This window comes from Sciurus vulgaris, assembly GCF_902686455.1.
Source record: "Sciurus vulgaris genome assembly, chromosome: 10".
Lineage (NCBI taxonomy): Eukaryota > Metazoa > Chordata > Mammalia > Rodentia > Sciuridae > Sciurus > Sciurus vulgaris.
The window spans coordinates 40,132,935-40,154,563 of record NC_136470.1 but is presented as its reverse complement, the minus strand read 5'-3'; the positions used below and the strand labels follow the sequence as shown (position 1 = coordinate 40,154,563).

Below are 21,629 nucleotides of genomic sequence, written 5' to 3'. Positions count from 1 at the left end.
CTTCTAGAACACCAGTCCTATCCAATTAGTCCCTAAGTCATGACTTCTTAATTGTACCCTTAAAGCCCAATCTTCAAATACAGTCATATTGGGGGCTGGGGCTTCAACCTATGAACTTTTGGGGGTGGGGACTCTATTTAGTTCATAACAAAATAGGTTCATTTGGCATCCAAATTGACTTTCCTCCGAGAAAGTACAGACTGAAAATAAGAGATCACTGTGTGTTATAAAAAAAGGTTAAAGGTTAGAACTTGAGTTTGCTCATTTATAAAATATGTATAATTCTTTTCTACTGATTACATCGGAAAACAATTACATTCCTACAAACATTTTTTCTTTATTTTGGAGAGGGTTTATAAGCCACTTGCAAATCAATACACCTTTAAATAGCAGCTGAATGGTGGATTTGATCAATTTTTTTTTTTCTAGTGCTCTATGGAAACCAGGTGGTAAGAGCCAGAAAAGGTACACATCCCACAAGAATGTCCAACCATGAAGATTACATTTAGAGCGGGATTGCTTGTAGAAAACCGTGTTACATTCTTGGCATCTGAACACTTGGGATAATGTTAACTTTCACTTCGGAGTATTTTTAGTGTTAGGAGCTAATCGCAAGGTTTTACTTCTTTGCACATTTGACCTCCATTTGGAGCATCTGAGCTGATGCTCTCTGTAAAATCTTCTTGGAATTGCCAGCCCTGGCCCTGGTGTCCAGGTGACAAACACAGGGTGGGAACCCGTGGAGCTCCAAGGGCGCGGAGCCTCCAGCATACCATTCTCCTCCCACCACCATCCCATGCTGGGAGGCGGAGAGGGTTGCAAACTTCGCTCCAATCCGCAGCCAGCCCTCCCCAGGGTCCCTCTGCTGGGCGACCCGCCCTCCGCAGACGGAGTTGGAGGAACTTTGCAAAGCCGGCGTCAGAGCCTGGGGAGGTTCAGTGCTCCCCCTCCTCCCCAGCCTTCCTCCCTCTCTGCCCCCGCCTCCCGGTCCTCGCCCAGCCGCGAGCGCCGGTGATAGGACGAGCCCCGGGCGTGCATTGTGTATATGCAAACCAGTGTCCCGGCTCCCCAGGGCTGCCCAACCGGGCCGGGTCTGTGGCTGCCGCTGCCTTGGGCGCCGCTGCCCTCTCTGGAACCGAGCACTGTCATGCTCCCGTCGCAGGGCGGGCGGCTGCGTCCCAGAGCCGCTAAATAAGCGCGGGCAAGGGGGCACCCGGAGGGGCTGAAGATGAAGGTGCCCGCGCATGGGCCGCCGCTGATTGCCAGCCCCTCCCGAGCTCGCTCCCGGCGCGGAGCCGGAGGCCGCCGAGGACCCGCCTTCGCCGCAGTAGCAGCTGGAGCAGCGACAGAGGCGGCAGCTGCGGCGGCGGCGGCGGCGCCCCTCGCGCTAGCGAGTAGAGCGGCGGCGGCAACTCTGGGGCCGCCGCTGCCCCTGCTGCCATGAGTTGTGCGGAGGTGATGTATCACCCCCAGCCGTATGGAGCGCCTCAGTATCTGCCCAACCCTGTGGCAGCTGCAACCTGCCCCACAGCCTGCTATCATTCGGCGCCCCAACCTGGCCAGCAGGTGAGTCACCGACCAGGCAACCTGCCGGGGGCGGGGGCGAGGGGCACCGAGAGTATCGGTCTGGGGCTCCTCCGACTGCATCTCGTCGGGCCGGGACGAGTGGCGCGGAGGATGCTCTGGGACCTGCGGCAGCTTCCTTGAGCAGAAAGCCAACAGAAGCGAGGAGGAGAGGCTTGGGGAGGGCAGGACAGCCAGGTGGATGGGTGGGATGAGAGGTATTACCTGACTGGGGGCTTTATTGAGCTGTTGTCACCAGAGCTCAGAGGCTGATCCTCAAAGCCATCCTGACTTTTAGGACTCAGTTCTCTGAAGCTCACCAAGGGCATCTGACTTAGGACTATGTGAGTAAACTTCTTTTAAACCAAATATTTTGTTTCTTTAGAAAGAGTGTGCCAGGGTTTTCTGGATTAGGAGAACGAAGTGTGCCGCTGAAGTATGAGAGGCTACCTGAACAGTGAGCTCATGACATGCACTTTTAGGGAATTTTAGGGTGGAACATTGGCCTAATGCAACATATATTAAATGTTTCTAAAACTTCTCCGTAGAGCCTTTCCCCCTGTGACTGTGACTTAGACGGCGTGATGCCATGGTTCTTTATTCATTTTCTAATTCCATCAAAGCACAGAACATGTTACAGTGTTCAGTCTGTTGAACCGTGTGTTCCCCATCGAGGAGGTAATCTTGAGTCTCTGAAAGCTGCGTTTCCAGACTGAAAATGTCCTTAAAGGGGACTCAGAACAAGGAGGTGATCTAGTTGAGAAGGGAGAGTAGGGCACTGTGGAATCAGCACTAGGTGTCCTTGGATATTACTTACTGAACACAACAAGGTTTAATTAGCTCTACATTAGAAAATGTATGTTTGTGTCAAGGGACTGTACCAAAATAGGATCCTCCTCAGACTGTGGGGATTAGGGTCTTAAATACAACTAGATATGATTAGGGCATTATCATTCACAGAATTTACTGATTTACTTGACTTTTGTTTCTTAGGAAACATGTTTTATTATGACCCTAAGGATTTGATCCTTCAGTTAATTTGCACCTTGAATTTTTATATTTCCTCTTTTTCTGTCTCTTTCCTAGATAGATAGTACTTTCTTTGGAAAGAAACCACTACTTTCTGTTTAAATTTTAAGGGCTATGAGATTCAACTGATTCTGTAAGATTACATGCCCCAGATTCATCTGCTATACAGAACCAACTTAACTAGGACCAGAAAGGGTGAAAAAGGAAAAAGCCCTACTTTCTTGTTAGTATTTATTTATTTATTTGTACTATTCAACAACTTCAACATTTTAAAATGAAATTACTTTTGAAGAGGAGGATGGGAAAGTATTTTGTAATTTTTAGTGAAGGGTGACAGATTAAAACATTTGGTTTAGCTGTTTGTTTTTCTTTGGTCTACACAAAATATGGTAATAGAGAAACCCATGGCTGTTCAATTAGGGTAAGTGAGGCAAGGAGACCCTGGGTATTTTTAACATCTAGTCCAGAATGAAGCTCTCTGTCCTCCATCTCTGAGACTATAGAGTACTTCAATTAATTGGAATGTAGACAAGCAACAGACTCAAACTTTACTAAATATTCAGAAAGATAGTTTCCTCTCTTAAAAAATGGTGAACTAGAAGTTGCAAATATCTTTTTGCAGAGTTGTGAAATTAATTCCATTGAAATATAAACCTCTGTGGGTGATTAGTATTGTAATACTTTATTTGAGCTAGAAAATCACTTCAGTATTTGAAAAATTACAAATTACCAATCATAAATTTAGTTTTCAGTAAAGAATGAATCAAAATGGTTTTATTTCACTTTTGCAATAGCCAGAGTCCATTCTTTTACTAAAAGCTATCAACAAACTAAAGAATGAACTTTAAAAAAAAAATCTTTGTAAACCTGAGTTGTCTACATTGGTGTTGTACAATAGTCATCTTCTAAAATATTTGAGCTTCTGTAGACATTGCTTAAGTAGATGTTTGGTTGAGTTGATCATAAGAATTGAGTTGAAAGGAGTGCTTGGAAATTTTCACGTTGCTTTTACTAAAATAAAATGTCTTGTTCAAAATCTCTCTCTCTCTCATTTTTCCCCTAAGTAAAGAAAATTTTTGGCAATTGACTGGCTAGGGAATTAAGGAGAGACTTGACAGTGTAACTACTGTTCTTTTACTGTCAAGAGTTTATTTTGATGACCCATATTTTCTATTGGAGAAAAGAGTAAATCAGGAAATTCTTATCAGGCTGACAGCATTTTTAGACTATGCGGTGCGTGGGTGAAGTGGGACTAATATTGACTTGGCCCTAATGCAGTCATCTGAGAATACATATTTTGGTTGTTTTTGCATTCCATAAGGTTTTATCATTATTGTCCATGAAGATTGTTTTCACCGTACATGGGAAGTGACCCCTAATAGCATCTTGCCTGGGAGACAAAAATCAGGACTCCAACTCCTATTGCACTTGAAAAACTTATTTATTGAGGAAATAAAAAGGAAAGGAATAAAAAATCTGGAGCATAATTAAGAAAGTTTAATGGTCATTTATAAAATGCTAGGAGAGAGAACATTAAAGTTTTACATTATTTCTTTATCCAGTTGTCATAATGTATCTTTGCTCTGATTTTCCCTTCAAATCTGCATAGCTCTGAGGACTTGAGTGTTTGTTTTTGCCTCACACATGCTAGACAAGTCCTCTACCTCTGAGCTACACCCCTAGTCCTGAAGCCCTTGACAATTAATGTACCAAGTGGTTCATTATCATTATAATAAATTTGAAGCATAGTATACATTTCTTCTCAATGCATGATCATATACTGAAAATTCTTTGTGAAATAATAGAACTTTGTTTACCAGGCAAGTGTTTTCTCAACCTTTCCCCTAACAGCTGACGTTTTAAGTTTAGGTTTTAAGAGAACATATTGTGTGTTGTAGGTATACATTCACATAGGCTATGCATTCACATAGGCTGTACTACAATCTGTTACAGAGGCATATGGTAGGCTAAATGAATCAAAGTAATTTGTAAGTGTTTGAAGAGTAAATTTTATAGTCCTAGGATTTAATAATCCTAGAAATTGCATGCTGTGCATACATCTTACAGTGTGCTTCACAGTGCCAGGAGTTTCTGAGGGATGCTAGGCAACCTATTCCCCATGCCCGTTGTCTCTGCACAACCTTCACTCATCCATCCTATCTCTCCTCAAGAGAACTCTTGACTCATGTCTCTTAGCACATGCTCTGGAGGCTGATGACACTGCAGAACGTGTGTGGAAAGGAATGCACTTGTATGCAACAGTGTCAGTAGGAATCAACAGAAAATTTCGAAATATGTGTCAGGAAAAATTGAAGGCAATGATATGAAATCATAGATTCCCTTCATACCCAGTGAACTTCTCATCTTAAATGCAGTCTGTTGTCTACCCCCTCTCCCCACCATATTCATAATATTCACATTAGAAAGATACTTAAAGGAAAGGTTTCAGAATTAAGTAGTTTATAAAGAGATGACAAACACAGAAAACAATCACCGAATTTCTAATTATGCTCAGAAGTTTTTAACAATCACACTTCCGGCTTTGTAAAAGTTAGAACATATTTACTCTGTTCTTTTCAAGGGTAACAGCTGGGTGAATCTGCATGAATGCTTTCACTTAAAAGAGTTCCCTTGGGAAGCAAAGCTCCAGTTATAAGCCTGTAAGGAGTTTTTCAAACTCTTTCTCTGGACTCTGCCACCTTGGTTAAGTTATAAAACTGTTCTGAGATTGTTTGTCATAGAAAAATCCTGGAAAAAATACTTCAACCTCTCCTTTTACAAATGGGAAGATGCATGTTCACAGAGTTGAAATGCCTGGCTAGAGATGTAAAAGCTGATTGGAGAAAAAATCAAGACCACCAGATCCCCCTCTCTTCAGTTTCACATCTTTCCACCTTGCCATGTGGTCTCTCAGGCTCCCCGCCCCTTTTGCTATTGCACAATAGGCTTATTTTTGTCTTTAGTGCCCCAATCAACTTTTTTGATAAAGAAGATTAATATGCAATGGATTCTTTGGCCTTGAAGTTTGAGATTCTTTCCAAGTCCTTGGTAGTGTACTTTTTAAAGTTTAGGCATTCCAAAACCTTTTGCAAGCATTTGTATTATGCTAATGACTTTTACTATCCATGCTGCATCTTTTGTCTATGAGATAGGATATTCACTTAGCAAATGAATTTATTTAAAATAAATTATAGGCTGTGGTATGAACAGTTTTAAGTGCCTCGTATTTCATTGCTATTTGAGCATAAGTTTATATTCATTAAAAAGAAAGAATAAAATTATAACTTAAATAGTTTTAGTATACACTCAATTTATTTAAGGCAGAGGATTTAATTTTCTTGCAACTGTAAGCAAAGACTTAAGTGGATTTATAAGAATTCATACAGGATTCCTCTGAGAAAAAACAGCCCCTATAATTCCACACTACACAAATTAACTTGACTCAAAGACTTAGAAGCTTAAACTGTCCCATGGCTTTGGGTTCCCAGTAGCTTCCCAGCCAGAAAAATTCAAAACTGGAAGAAAAATTAAACTTTAAAATAACTGAACTATTGGCTTTGGTAGTCAATCAGAATGATGATTTTAATAATTATGGAAAGAGAAAGGTTCAAATCTATAAAATTATGCAGAGAGAGGATATGCTGGCTAACAAGCCAGATACTACCACACCGTGATCCTAGAGATTTAAGTGAAGGGTACTTTGGCTAAATGCAAGGGAGTTCTACTTCACCTAACTTTTGATCAAATATCAAAAAGTTTAAGATGATAGGGATGTGACCCATAGCAAGGGAAATGTGGGTGTTCAGAGCAAGAACCTTGCTTTTCTGCTCAGCAGCTCTTCAGGCTACTGCAGAAGAGAGATGAGCTGACCTCACTAGGCAGTATGTGTATTTCTGTCTTGTATCCATCTGTACAAAGAGAATTTTCAATAAGAGTAAAATAATTATGCATGTGATGCCTAGGGCAGATCCTTAAGCAGGTTTATCAGTTAGATGACTATAATTTTAAAAACATGGTGCTAAATTTGGATCTCATTCCACAGGCCCTGTTTCTAGTTAACTTGTTACTTTTTTTAATCCCTAAAGGAATATATCCAGTTAATAGATAATAATTTAAGGTATCTCCAGAAAAATATTTTAATTCAAGAAACAAAGGCTCTCTAATTGTTAAATTTCAGGCTTTGGCAAAGACCGTAAAGGCAATGATTTTGGGCAAAGCTCTGCCCTTTCAAAATGCACCTCTTTAAACAGCTGTTTTTCTGCTGTGACTACTCATTTAGGAAGACCCCGAAAGTGCTTCAGACCATTAGATCCAAACAGCTGTTGCTAGAACAACTCATAAATGCCATATTTATAGATATTTCAGTGGATACCAGATTTGTGCCAGTAATTTTTAAGTGTGGTCTGAACTGGGGTAACTGAACTATTTTTCACTTGTCTCATAATATTAGTAGAGAAAAAAAAAAAAAAATGACCTAAACTCAACAGGTGTCCTTTCTTCTTAAAGGCCATTAGTATGCAAATCACTAGTTTTGGGGGGCTGGAGTAGGAGGATTCTAAAGACATCTTCTTTCTTGTTTATATGTAGGTAGGTAGGTAAACATAGGAGGCACCAAAGCTAATTGTTAGGAGTTGGGCTAGATAACCCTTGTCTAGAATTAATTAGTTTTCAATGATCTGTTGTTGTTTTTTTTTTTTTTTTTTTTGCAAGTGTTCTGCAATATCAGAGGAGGTAGCCAATGTAAGAAACAAAATTAAGTGTGAATCTGTCTAGAGCTCCAGTGTGTTGCTTATTATCTTATAGCATTAGATGAGATCTATGAGATGAAATCAAGTCAAAAATTCCTCAGTTTCAGAAAACCAAACTAAGGGCCAGAAGGCTCAATGACATGCTCAGACTCATGGAACTAGTTTTGATTAAATCCTCTATGTCAGCCTCCTTACAAACTGGGGAAAAATTCAAGGTTTACTTCCCTACTTTTCTTATTGTTGAATATTAGCTATTTGGAGAAATAACACAGTCCACTGTGTAGGTAAACCAGGAGGCCCTCTTTACTAACTGTTGTCCTTAAAATCTCTTCCAGGGCTGGGGAGATAGCTAAGTTGGTAGAGAGCTTGCCTTGCAAGCACAAAGCCCTGGTTCGATCCCCAGCACCGCAAAAAAAGAAAAAAAAAAAAAAAAAAAATCTCTTCCAACCACTATGAGCAATTTCAGTTTAGGCACCGGCTATGGCTTTCATCTTTGTATCTCCAAATCTCAGGGCAATTACTGACACAAAATAGGAATCAATGGACAATTAGTTGAATTAATGAATAATAGATAATTTGTTTAAAAATCATACACTAAGTCTAGACAAAGGATTATACAAACATACCAGAAATTTATACACGGAAACTGTTGTTTCATTCAAAGTAGTTGGTTTGAGAAAAAACACATACCCTAATGATGTGATCATTGCTTAAAACATTTTGGGAATGCAAATTTTGAAATTGCTTCTAAGCCTGTGGCACATTTTTTTGAACATCATAAAAATGGAAAAGTTTTCATCTTTGGAGGGGGTAGGTTGGAGTTTTGATAATGACCAGAATCATTTAGAGGCACTGTGCTCAAAAGTAGCTCATTATGCTAAGTAATAGCATTTACTATTAAGAAAAATAAATGAAATAACAGGTAAATAAAAGCAACAGAATCTTGAGGTGTAATTGTTTCTCATAAGTTGACTCTGCTCACATTTCCAAAATAGGATTTACAGAAAAATTGTAGGCCAGTGGAATATGTGTCTGATTACCAAGGAGACAGTACATTTTTAGACAGTACATCCAGACGCATATATATTTAAGACCATTGCACTACTTAATAGTTATACCCCTTATAATTTAATTTTCAATGATATAAATATCATTAGACTATTCTGGTTGACTTGCAGTGCCATGTTGACTGTCGGGTTAGATTTGTTTAGTCCATCAAAATAAATTTTCTTATAGAGACTCACGTTCTTTGATCTGCTTTCTTGACACATGATTTGTAGTCATACAGAAATAGGTTCTAATCCCATGTGTGCCTCTTACTACTTAGGTGATCCTGGCTAAGTTAACCATTTTTTGCATACGTAAATTGGGAATAATTATTCTGGCAAAGTATTTGTGTGTGAGAGAGAGAAAGTAAGTGAAATAAAATCTGTAAAAGGTCTGTGGCATATTTCTGCTAACCTAACCCAACCTTGCATTTCCTGATTCATTCACCTCAAAACAGGTGAAGATTCAAAACTTCAAGACTCTCTGAGATAGCTTTAAAAATCTGTTATTAAAGATAGCCAGTAGAAGAAATTTTTTAAAAAAAGAAAGAAAGAAATAGAAAAAGCTGTTTCTAAATATCCAATGATTGCAGTGATTCATTAAAATACTTTTTGTTTCCTTAGGAAAAAAGTTTCCACATATGCACAGTAATCATTTGGCATTTTTCAGGCTTAAGCCTTGGGGAGTTAGTGGTATTTGGCTCCTGACATGGAAGTCTTTCTCTTGTCAGACAAATCCTTTCCCCTGCACATTCCTGCTGCAGTTTCTTTCTGTTGTGCCTAATGGCAGGCCTTGAGGTGGTGGCTAGGGCTTGCACTGCCTGGGCCAACTCTCCTTCATTCTCCTGCTTTACACCTTTGTGAGTTAGCTTCAACTGTGTGTCTGTTAACCCCTTCATTGTCTCACCTAACTCCAGAGTAATAAATATTACCTGGGGAGATATTGTCATTACTAGGCAGTGACAGTAAGACGTAAATATGCATTAGTTAAAGTGATCGTATTGTTTAAAGCAACTTCTTGATTTTTGTTAACAGTTCTTCAGGGGCTTATAAGAAAAGTATGAATACTTACGAGAGATTTGGTTGTTATTAGCAAGTCATTGTGTATTTGGAGAAAAAATATAAGTGGATTGCATTTCAAATCTGATTTTGGAAGTTTAGGTTCTGTACATTTTAGATTTCATATCAGTGTTTTAAATTTGATATATGATTCCCAAGAAAGAATGTAATCCTAGGGAAATTTTATTCCAAAAAGTAAACATTGGTGAATTCAAAATATGGCAAAAGCACACACAAGTAATATGCTGTTTAAAAAAAAAGCAAATAATTGATTTATAGTCACCAAAACACAGATATAAGAAAGTAGCTGAAGCTCAAAAGTTCATAAAGAAGGAAATTAGGGTGTTGTGAATGTCAGCATATGAGACAATTTCTATTTAAATTTTGTTTTGAATTCTTCATGCTCACACTTAATGTTAAAAAATGTATACAAATTCAGATTTAGCATTCCATGTAGTTATTAGGTCAATTGGATACTTTGAAATTTTTCTTTTAAACAGTGATGTTGACTGTGAGGCTGTAAATTTGTGAGTGTTGGAGATATACTTAAATTAGTTCTGTATATTTTGTGAAAATTTAGTCCACTTTATTTTTAAAAAGTACGAGTAATAAACATTCTTAAATACTGCTTATTCATAGGTTTATCATAGGTTCCCTTTTTATAGAGCCACAGGTGTTTGCAATATCAAAATTAAATATTTTGACACGCACATTTATATAAATGTAAATAGAGATATTACGTATGTAGTAAATATAAAGGCTATAGAGAATCAACGCTTGCATGGACAGAAGAATGATTTTGAAAAATTAAATGGACAGCTGTTTTGATACAAGGGCAGATTTTGCTTACTTTTCAGCCACATGTATTGAAAAGTATATGAGTTCAAAGATTAACTTATTTGTATCCAATCATTCAATACCTGATAGGAAAAAAAAACCCACAAAATAGTGCAGCATTTGGAAATTGTGTAATCTTAAATAGATTGAAAATCTGTATCTCAAATTCAGTGGCCATCAATTACAAATTAAAATATTTTATGATTGCTGTTATTGGTCACAGTATTTTACATTTGTATCAGGATGTACAGTTTTTGAATTTTTTCAATATATATAACTTTAAATTTATTTCAATTAAGAATCAATTGTTAATTGAGGATAAAATAAACTCTTGCCTTTATTTGGATAATTAACACAGCCAAAATTCCTTTACTTGAAGAATTCATGTCAGAATTAAACAAGTGCAAGTGAAATTACTATATGCATAGCCTGATTCTCAGAAATTTACGTTGAGAATCAGTTTCATAGATTAGAATGAACACTTATGGACAGTGAAGCTGCTCTAGATATCAGTTTTAATTTTCCTTCCATAAAAATGTGGTCCTTCTTTCTAATATGCCAGACTCTTCAGGAAAAAGTATGTGCATATCCTTCAATACATGCTTTGGATAAATATACACACAGAGAAACAGCTCTGTGGTTTGATTAATTAATCACAATATCTGTTTAATTTTTTAATGGAATTTCAAACTAGGAGTAACAGAGCTGATTGAGTTTAATCCCCTCCTTTTATACATAATCTATGTTATTATGTTGTTTTTACTATTGACGTTAAATATGAACATGTTCAAATCTGTGTAAAAGTAGAGTATTATTATCTATTCATTAACAAATGATACCACAATGATGCAAATTTTTAAATAAAAAACAACACACATGTTTATAAATAAGGGCTCCAACATAGTAACCACACCTCATAATATGCCTAAACATTCAAGACCCACCTCACATAACAACAGCATTTGTAATTTGGGGCTATGGATTTTGAAACAAGTAATTACATTAGAAACATAGAATCTAGGTTATGTTTTTAAAATACATTTGCAGAACTACTGAGTATTATTCTGGAATGATTTAGTTTTCATATTCATGTGCTTTTTTTGAAATAAGAAAAATGGTATGAGAAGGGATGGGGCTTTAAAAATAAGCAGATGATATGGAAAGCTTATTTGGTCACTGAAATAATGCATTTTATGAACTTTACAATGTATATTTAATTCATATTGAAGTAGTTGATAATACAAGTAATATGTGCTCAGTGAAAAATATTTGGAAATGTCAAAAGGCAAGAATAAGAAAATAAAAATTAACTGTAAGGTACCACTCAGAAAAACAATACCAAATACAACATTTTGGTGACTTTTCTCCTACCCTAGATATCCCTCTCCTGTTCCCTACAATGCATATGCTTGCACATCTCTCCCAGAATGTCCTCTTATGCATTTTTGGGAAGTTACTTAACTTCTCTATGCCTTAATGTCTTTTTCTCTAAGATATGGATATTAATAATAACCATGTAATAGAATTATCAAGATTAAATGAGGAAATAAACACAAAGTTTTTAGAAGAGTATCTGGCACAATATATATTAATGTTTATTGTTGTTTTGATCATATATTTCAAAATATTTTAAATTATCAGACTTTTCTCATTTTTATTTGGAAAGTTAGTCCTTGCCAGCATTTTGTATTATTTTCAGTAAGCCACAGTAAAATATTTTTTTCTCTCTATGTAATGGTGGTAAGTGGAACATCTGAAAAATATGTTCCATGCAAAATGGATCTTCACACAGACTTATTTTGTCATTTTAGTTTGATTTTTGAGAAATGAGTTCAGCACATCTGCCAAATCCTTTTATAAGATGCTACATTCCTGTTTTTATTTTAGTTTATTTCTTTTATGAAAAGCACTTTTCTTCTTCACCCTGCCCTAAGTTAGATCTCCTATCCCCTGTTCTTCCTTGTCCTAAACTATAATGCTACTGTACATTAAATCTTTAAAAGTCAATCAAAAGTGGGAAGAAAAACTAGAAGGAATCTGTCACTTAAAAAAAAAAAAAAAGATTTCTTTTTGCTGCAACTGGATTAAAAATAATGAAATTCTGACACTGAAAGTATACAATTTGAAAATGTCTTTTCTTCTTTTTTTTTTTTTTACCAACTTTGGAATAACAGACCTTTTTTCAGTGTGGGAAAGGGGCAATTGGTTTGGGAAGGAAAAGATGGAATAAAGTAGATGAAGAACAATCAGTTTGCAAACATATGTTAATATTTAGATTCTTTTTTTTTTTTTTAAGTGAAAAGTTAACTGGTTAATGCTTTTTTACAAATGGTCTTTGATACTGTGTTTTGTTTATTCCATCCCAGAAGAAGTTAGCGGTATACAGCAAGATGCAGGACTCTCTGGAAGTCACCCTTCCCAGCAAACAAGAGGAGGAGGAGGAGGATGAGGAGGAGGAGGAGGAGGAGGAGAAAGACCAGCCTGCCGAGATGGAGTACCTTAACTCTCGCTGTGTCCTTTTCACTTATTTCCAGGGAGACATTGGGTCAGTAGTGGATGAACACTTCTCAAGAGCTTTGGGCCAAGCCAGCACCTTCCATCCAGAATCTGCCATTTCAAAAAGCAAGATGGGGCTAACCCCCCTATGGCGAGGTAAGAATTCAAAAGCAGATGCTCTCCAGGGCACTGTCTCTGTTTCGCAACTGCCTGTACCAGGTTCCAGCTGGAGACTTGCCCCTGGAGGACGGATATCACTTGCTTTTTAATTTTTAAGGACAGCAAGGAATTTCTTTCAGACAAACAGCTGGATCAGTTTTGTCACATGTGGAATGCAGGGTTGGAAAGGATGCAGTCACACCCCTTAAATTCCTCATGGAAAGTAGCAATGCAACCGGCCTGAGTTTATAGTGGCCGAATCAAACTGCAAAGCACCATTCCTGAAGCCCCGATGGCCCTATTTGGATCTCTAAATAATAGGCGTGCCGGAATCTCTTCTAAAAATGTTAGCTCTTGCCCATTCCTGTAGGTGTTTCGTGGTGACATAGTGGAGATCTGAGTCTGATGCAGACTGAAAACCTCCTGTGTTCTCTCCATAGCTTGATTTCAGCTGATTTTGGATTAACACACACACACACACTCTCTCTCTCTCTTTCTCTCTCTCTCTTTTTCTTTCTTTTTTTGTGTGAGTGATGGGTTACCAGGGATTGAACTCAGGGGCACTTGACCCATGAGCCACATCCCCAGCCCTATTTTTTGTATTTTTACTTAGAGACAGGGTCTCACTGAGTTGCTTAACACCTCCCTTTTGCTGAGGCTGTTTTTGAACTCTCCATCCTCCTGCCTCAGCCTCCCAAGCTGCTACAGTTACAGGCATTTGCCTTGGCACTGGGCTTGGATTAACTCTTTAAAGTGTACAACGTAGGCATTGTTGGCAGCATTGTTATGATTTAAAATAGTGTCTCACTACAATAAAGAAAAAACTGCAGATTGAGTGTCCGCTAATTTTCTTCTAAAATGGAGGGCACAGAGATTTGTTTGAGTCTGATTTCTGCCTCACCAAAAAAAAAAAAAAAAAAAAAAAAAAAAAAAAAAAATCACTGGGTGATATTTTCATGGTAATTACAAAGCCAGAAAAGAAAATAATGCATCATTCCAATGGTAGCTTCATAGAAATATGGTACAGATGTTTCTTACAAGCTCACCTAGTTTTAAGAAGTGAAAAGTAAAATGGATCTCAGAGTATGTTTTCCTAATCAGGACCCTGAGCATCACAAGGGAGCTTGTTAGAAATGCAAATTATCCACCCTTCTCCCACCACCAAATCTACTAAATTGGAAACTCTGGGATAAAGTCCACTTGTGTTTAACCAGCCCTCCCTGCGATTGAGAGGCAGGCTCAAATTTGGTAATCATTGATCTAGTGCTGTTGAAGACAAATCACAGCCTGCTTGAGTCAACTCATAGTAATCTATAGAACCAGAGTTTCTGGAGAAAGGCAATGGGAATCACACTTTAACAAGTGACCTGAGTGATCCCCTTGATAAGGACAGGCTGCCCATCTGTGATCAGGTCAGGTGAGAGGTGCCTAATATCCTTCTCAATGTCAGAGGAATGGTTCTGCTCTATTGCAGCCAGGAAACTAGCCTGGAATTGCTGGGCCTTCTCTGTAGATACAGTGCTTTTCATTTTTCCCTTCTTCCCCCTTTTTTTATTCCTGCCCACTCTTCCTCCTTCACCCCTCCTCCTTTTAATCCTTTTCTCTGTCCTTCCATTTCTCTCTCCCCTTTCCTTCTTTTTCTCTTACATTTTCCTCTTTCCCTCCTTCCTTTTTCCTTTTTCCTCTTTATTTTTTATTTCTAGCAAACATAAACTGCACTGTTGTGACCATAGGAAGAGGTGGATTACAGTCAAATAGCAAGATTCAATAGAAGTGAGTTGGAAAACATACTGCTTATTTGATTAGTAAATACTATGGATTTCATACAGGAGCTGAGATTTAGTCCTCGAAAAATCTAAGATACTTATGAAACCATTCAATGTCTTATTTGATGGCACATGGTAAATAATTTTTAGAGAATGAAAATAATAATGCTTCTGTGAATCAGATTGTTTAGTAAACAATTTCATGTATCAATAATAAATCCTACCAGATTAATTAGTTCCAGGATAATAATTACTACAATATCTACTTCTTTAAGCATACTGGCATACACAACCTAGTAATCATTTAAACTAGAAAAAAGAAGGGCCCAAAATTGTCTAGAGTGATTGTCTATAGTATCATAGCCAGAAAAGTATTAAAGGGGATGTTGCATATGTGCAAAAACTCTGTGATATTTTCATGATTCATTGGAACAATTAGAGAAGACCCCAGATCAGATGTGACATTTTAGTATACAAAGGGTGAATAATGGTAATATTTTAATGCCATTATTAGAATTTTCTTGGCATCATCTTAAATTCAGTCTTCAAATCTATCTCTATTCACTGACTTATGCAACAATTATTTATCAAGTTCCTAGCATATTCTATTCAATGTTCTTGGTACTGGAACTTTATCAGTAATGGGGCAGCTCAAACTCCATACTTATGAAGCTAATGTTTCAGTGGTAGCAACAGGTAATACAGATAAAATGACATGGAAGGTGTTACTTTACTGCAGGTGATAATGGAAGCTCTCTCTGAAACAGTTACATTTAGACAGAGACCTGAAGGAAATAAGGATTCATGATATGAATATTCAGGGAAAAATAATTCTACACAAAAGGAACAGCTAGTGCAAAGGCTCAGAAGATTGAGCCTAGCCTGGTCAATGAGAAGCAAAAGTTTCTGTGTATATAGAGAGAAGGGAAAAGTGATAGATGTAGAACACATACTTTAGAGCTTTTTAATCTCTTCCTGTCCCACTAAGTTTACAAATATCACACCTAGATATCTCACATCATTTTCTCTGATGCTCAAGACAATGCATTTCTATGAGGAAACTCTAAAATAAATATGAATTAAATGATTAAATGACTGAATTAAGGGAACCAAATTCATACTATGTTCTCAGGATTAGAAAACAAGTCTTCAATAGGGAAACAAGTCTTGCATTAAGTTGTATGAAACCTCTGGATACACTCTTCTTATTTATAAGATAAGGCAGTGAATTAAGTAATTGTCAAAAATCTTTTGTTCTGTGAAATTCTTTGATTTCAGATGCATGATTTACTTTCTATTTGTGAAGTTTGCCTTTGTTGTTTCTAGTTCTGAATTAGTCCATTTTAAATAAACATAAAAAAGCTGGATAGGTACATAGGAGAGCCCCAGAATGTAATTGAAGATACAGAAAATTAAAGAGAAGATAAAATAAAATGGGATTCACATATCTATTGAAGATAGTTGGTGACTTTTTTTTCAGTAGTGGGATTGAACCCAGTGGTATTCTACCAATGAGCTACATCCCTAGCCCCTTTTTATTTTGAGACAGGATCTTCCTAAGTTGCCCAGGCTGGCCTCAAGCTTATGATCTTGAACCTTAGTCTCCTGAGTAGCTGGGATTATAGGTATGTGCCAGCAAGAATTTAATAGTAATTAGCAAAACTACACAAAATTGAAAAATGCAGTCTTTTGAGCCTATTTATGTTGGAGTCAAGTCCAGACCTTATTAGTTTCTGGTTGCAATGTGATCTTGGATTAATAACTTAAAATCTCTCTGAGCTCAACTATAATATGTGTTTATTGATACTCAACTCCTAGGGTTATTATAAAGATTTTGTGATAATGATTATGAGTAATTTAGCACAGAGCTTGAATCAAGGCATTCAATGAAAGTCAGATGCCATTTCTCTTTTCCTTAAGTAAGTTTCCACTCATTTGTACATAGAAAACCAATCTTGAGTCTTTATCCAGAAGCATTGTTTTCTGGAAGTTTGTATTTCTGGCACAAAGCACAGTGTTTTGGACATAATGGTTGCTAAAGGCTATTGATCATGTTAATAGCAGCAACTATAACACTTCACAAAGGAGTTGCTGACCAGCTCTATTGAAGAGTCTAGATTATAGCATGGAGTTATTGCAGTGCTACAGACATGCTACAATGCTACAAATGAATTTTAAACTGAATTATGTCTGACTACAGAAGATTTTTCCATAGTAAATTTTTAGATGAAGAATGTCAGCTAATAATCAAACAACAGCCATAGTTTGAATATGTATTTTCTAATGAAGATATGAAAGCTCTTTAGGTGTTTTGTGCTTAAACTAATTAGAGGAAGTATTTGTGCATTATTTCACAAAGCATCTCATCAATTACCTCTAATCCTACTATATTTTATAACAGAAATTAAATTAAAATTTCTTAATTTTCAGTTAAGAAAATCTAATGAATCTGATTGTACCCTTATCCTCATTCAAATAAAAACATTGACTTTGAAAATGTCTATGCATTAATTTTCATAGAAAGAGTGTGTGTGTGTGTGTGTGTGTGTGTTTGTAGAAATGGGTAACAGTTAAATCAAATGACAGCAGAGTGTATCACATACTTAAAACTGTGCTGAATGGAAAACTTACTTACTGGTGTTTTGTTCTCCTTTTCTTGTAGTTGCAAAGCAGATTTTCTTTTGGTTAGCTGAGCTACATAGAGTCCACTTGGGGCAACTCAGTTTGGGCAAAAAGGACAAGGAGGGCATATCTCAGGAACAGTCTGACTCGAAAGGACAGAGCTCAGCAGAATCTCCAGGAGACTCTGGAGATTGTTGCTTTCGGAAAGTTTAGGAGGAACATGTGAGAAGGAAGCAAGGCTTGACTTACCTCATTCTTCTGCCCCCAAGGAGTATGGGCATCTGATGTCACTCTTTAAAACTCTCATTGGAGAGTCACGAGGCCCACTTTGAGTAACTGCACAACAAAGTAACTAGAGGGCAATCTTTAAACATAATGGTGATGAATAATTCCTGAATGACAGAAAATGTTGAAACATGTATCATTTCACCTCTGACCTGACAGTGTGTGTGCATGAGAAGCTGAACAGGAGAATGGCACTTGGATTTTATCAAGACCCCTTTAGGTTAAGAATGGAGTTGAGCCAATTTTTTTTTTCTTTATTGAGATTAAGCAGATAAATATTATCTTTTAACATTGATGTGTTTTATCAATATTTATTCTAAGAATTGTTTTCTGGAGATTAAGATGACTCAAGATAGAGGTCCTTCAGCATTTCATTAGTCCATTTTGTCTTTTAATATTGTTTTCATTTTTTTTCAAAATTAAGTAATTTTTTTCTGATTCTTTAAATTAAAATTCAAATTTTCTCTTAAGTTGTTTATCATTAGTTTTTCTTTTAAGTAACAATTGAGGTTAATATAAAGAGCATCACAGCTATTAAGAAACTGTAAGAAATACTGGAAGAAACTCCTTCATCTTTCTAAGATACACTTCTGGCTGAACAGATAGATTGCATGGTATGCTTTGAGTGGATTGCACTGGACAAAAATATATCAATTTTGTCATTTTCTTTTTTATTTAGAAATAAACTCTGTGTGTGTGTGTGTGTGTGTGTGTGTGTGTGTGTGTGAGAGAGAGAGAGAGAGAGAGAGAGAGAGAGAGAGAGAGAGAGAGAGAGAGAGTGAGAGAGAGATTCTTTAATTCTAAATGCAAACTGAACCAAATTATCTTTTGGCTTTTCATATGCATTAGGCTATCAGGGTTAACATCATCCAAATATCGTTTAATATCACCCAAATATTGAATAATACTGAATCCAAAGTCACCATGGAGTGTTAATGTCATGCAGTTTTGAATAGTCTCCACTAACCTGAAAAGTAATATGGCACAGAAATAGCTTGTGCTGTTTTTCATATGCTTTCTCATCCAACAAATGTGGCCGTGATTAAGTACTCGTAAGCAAAGAGTCATGTAATGAAAAAAATTTACATACATATGAAATAAGCACACTGATTCTCCAGCATAAAGCAAAGCATATCATCTGTTTCTTTGTGTCAAGATTTTTTTCTTCAAAAAAGATACCAAATAGTGATTCTGAAGTATATTTTTTTCATGAACATATTTTCCATTCAATATTGTTTCACTTACTTGTAAAATGCAACAGTGTTTTTAAAAAAGGCTGCATAGATCTTTGCAAACTTTATATTGATCTCAGGAGACATACCGATTGGGAAAATATTAAGTTGCTTTTAATTTTATTTTTCCCTGAGCATTTTAGTACTTTATTCAATCTTTATGGAGTGTATTTGTAAAAACAGATTTCTCCTTTCCATGATAATGGGTTCAGTAATCACAACCTAATACTTCATGAATAGGACAATAATATTTTCGTAGGGAATTAGTTCATTATTCACATTTGTGTATGAGTATCCAAAATGTCTAGGCATCTATAAAGTAAGATTGGTTCCATGTCTATATAAATGAGAATAAACAAAAGGAAAGCATCTAGAGAACCAGTCTACACTCTGTAATTTTGGATTTTGATAGGGTACTTGATTCAGGGAAACTCTGTCTGTGGCAAATATTTGTGGGTTAGGGTGTGGATTCTGGCACACCAGGAGATGAAGCTTAAGAGCAGAATGATTTGATCCTAAAGGTGGGAGTTGTTACAGCAAAGTGAAAGATTGGTGGTAGAAAAGCTGCAATATGTGATTTAGGGACTCTCTACAAATTTCTTGTGTGAATTTTAAATTTTTAAATATTGGTGGCTTTCATTGTAGGTGTGACAAAAATGTGCTACAAATGGCCATCCCTTAAGGGAAATTGAATTTTCTTCTCACAATTTATATGATTTTCCTTTGTATCATTAGTGGCATTTTTCATAATTGGAAATAATGATAAATTAAAGTATATTTGCCACAATGCCAGTGAGTTTGATTTTTAAGTGCTATCTTTTGAATGGTTTGTGACTGCAAAGCCATTCCATTAGGTTTCCTGGGAATGTGGGAAAACCTGACGAATGTGCAGCTCCATCCTTTGTCTTTTGAAATACGTCTTTTCCTCAGTTTCCCCCAAACTTTCAGAACTGTGGTGGTCCTATGATGGTGATGCTTGACCTTGAGACTGTAAATGATTGTTTATTCACAGGATAAATGGGGCACATGATAGTAGCTCTGGTTCTGGCTGCAGGGAAGAGAATAGAAGGGCTTGCCCTGCTGGTGCCAGTGTCTTCAAGGAAGTTGGAGAAAATGTTTGAACATAACAGTGATAGACTAATTATATTTACCTCATGATATATGTTGTGGTTGATTCAAGTTATTTTCCTGATGTAGAAAAACAATGTTCTGGAAACTAATGAAGTGAGACGATGGGTGGATTCATTATACTTTGGATATTATAATTTTCAGAGTATTTATGATATCCTTCCTTCAGTGGAAAGATCTAGCAAGATTCTTTTATGTGGAACCCAGTATGAAAATGCTATCTTATTATATATATGCATATCTAAGGTCTTTAGCAACCTGTATCATTAGTTAGAAATAATCCATAAAACATTCATCTGGTCCTTCATATTTTGTAGTATCTTTCTTTTTTCAAATTCTGCCTACTGGTTTCATTTTTCCTCTAGTGCTGCTACTAAAACTGCTGCTGTGTGCATGTGCGTGTGATAAGTGGCCTTTATTCACATGCTCGTGCATTTTCCTAAAATGTGTTGTCCTACCTCTTCACAAAACTAGCTTCCTCTCAACCTTTCAACTTTGGGTTGTCACTTTATTAGGTTGGTTTGGTGCTCTTTCTCTCTGCTTCCTCTTGTGAGAATGCCTGCCATGTCTTGTGTGTGTGTGTGTGTGTGTGTGTGTGTGCATTTTGACTTACTGTCCTTCTCCAAATTGTGATTAAAAATGACATTTGTCTAGTCATCCCTGACCCCTCTATGTTTGGCACACAGTAGGCTATTCAGAAATAGGTCACGATAGTTGCATCATTGGATTGACACAGAGTTTGAGGAGGATTCTCCAGCTTCCATCTCTGTGTGGTGTTCTCTAATATTACCCACCCCTTCAAACACCTCCTCAGATCCATGAATTCTATTTGAATCTCCTCCACTTATGATTTCCCTGGAATTTTCAACAAATTCCAGATGTTCAGGTTGTGGTTACAATTGCCCCTTCTTGTGGCACATTGTGAAGTGTACCAGCTGCTGATTCTTAAGGCAGATGTCTTGACTTCAAAGCCCAGCTTCGTGCTTACTACTGTGAATCTTAGATTTCTCTGCCTCCATTTCTTCGTCTCTAAAATTGTGATAATAAATAACTACCTCATGGGACTAGAGTGAGGATCTTACGAGATCATCCATGCAAAGTTCTTGACCTAGTGTTGGGTATTTGTTTACTCTCATTAAATGTTAACCATTATTATCTCAATTCAAAGACTCCCAGTTCTGTACAGTGGGTAAAAAGAGGTTGAAATACACTTTTCTTAAAGGAAAATTAAATAGGGAGTATAGTAAAGTGTAATCTTACTTACATTTATTACTTTTGGTGTTGGAATGTTTGGTTTGAGTGAAAATCATATTTCTGTTTAAAAGAAGGTAGAAAAATTATCATTTCCAATTCATACACGACTCATCTATGGCACAAGTTTTCTTTACTGGAGAAATGTAGTCATGACCTGTGGTCAGACCTAAGGGCAGAAAATGTCCCAAGAGGAAATGAAGCTTTTCAGTCCCCAAATTGCAAGCCTCAGCACAGACTGCCACAGCACAAACTAAGAAGGCAAATGCTGGGGGTGAAGGGGGATATTCAGCACTTTGAATTCTGCCCATTGTCTTGGCACAGGATCCCACAGGCTAACGTTATATCAGTTCACCCCTGTGTGGGGAGAGGAAGAGTGCATGCTGATTCACCTGCTTGTGAAACATT

General features: G+C 37.0%; 1 protein-coding gene across 4 annotated transcripts in view; it reads left to right on the top strand.

Moving 5' to 3' along the window:
* Nucleotides 1-888: 888 nt before the first annotated feature.
* VGLL3 (vestigial like family member 3) overlaps nt 889-21,629 on the top strand; it is a 47,759-nt gene continuing 27,018 nt past the window's right edge. Inside the window, exons 1-2 of one of the 4 annotated variants that reach the window (XM_079156015.1) lie at nt 889-1,566; nt 12,649-12,934. In XM_079156015.1, coding sequence (XP_079012141.1) covers nt 1,441-1,566; nt 12,649-12,934 — 412 coding nt within the window. In that variant the 5' untranslated portion in view covers nt 889-1,440. The remainder of the gene's footprint in view (nt 1,567-12,648; nt 12,935-21,629) is intronic. The other 3 variants (XM_079156014.1, XM_079156016.1, XM_079156013.1) reach the window with 3 other exon arrangements.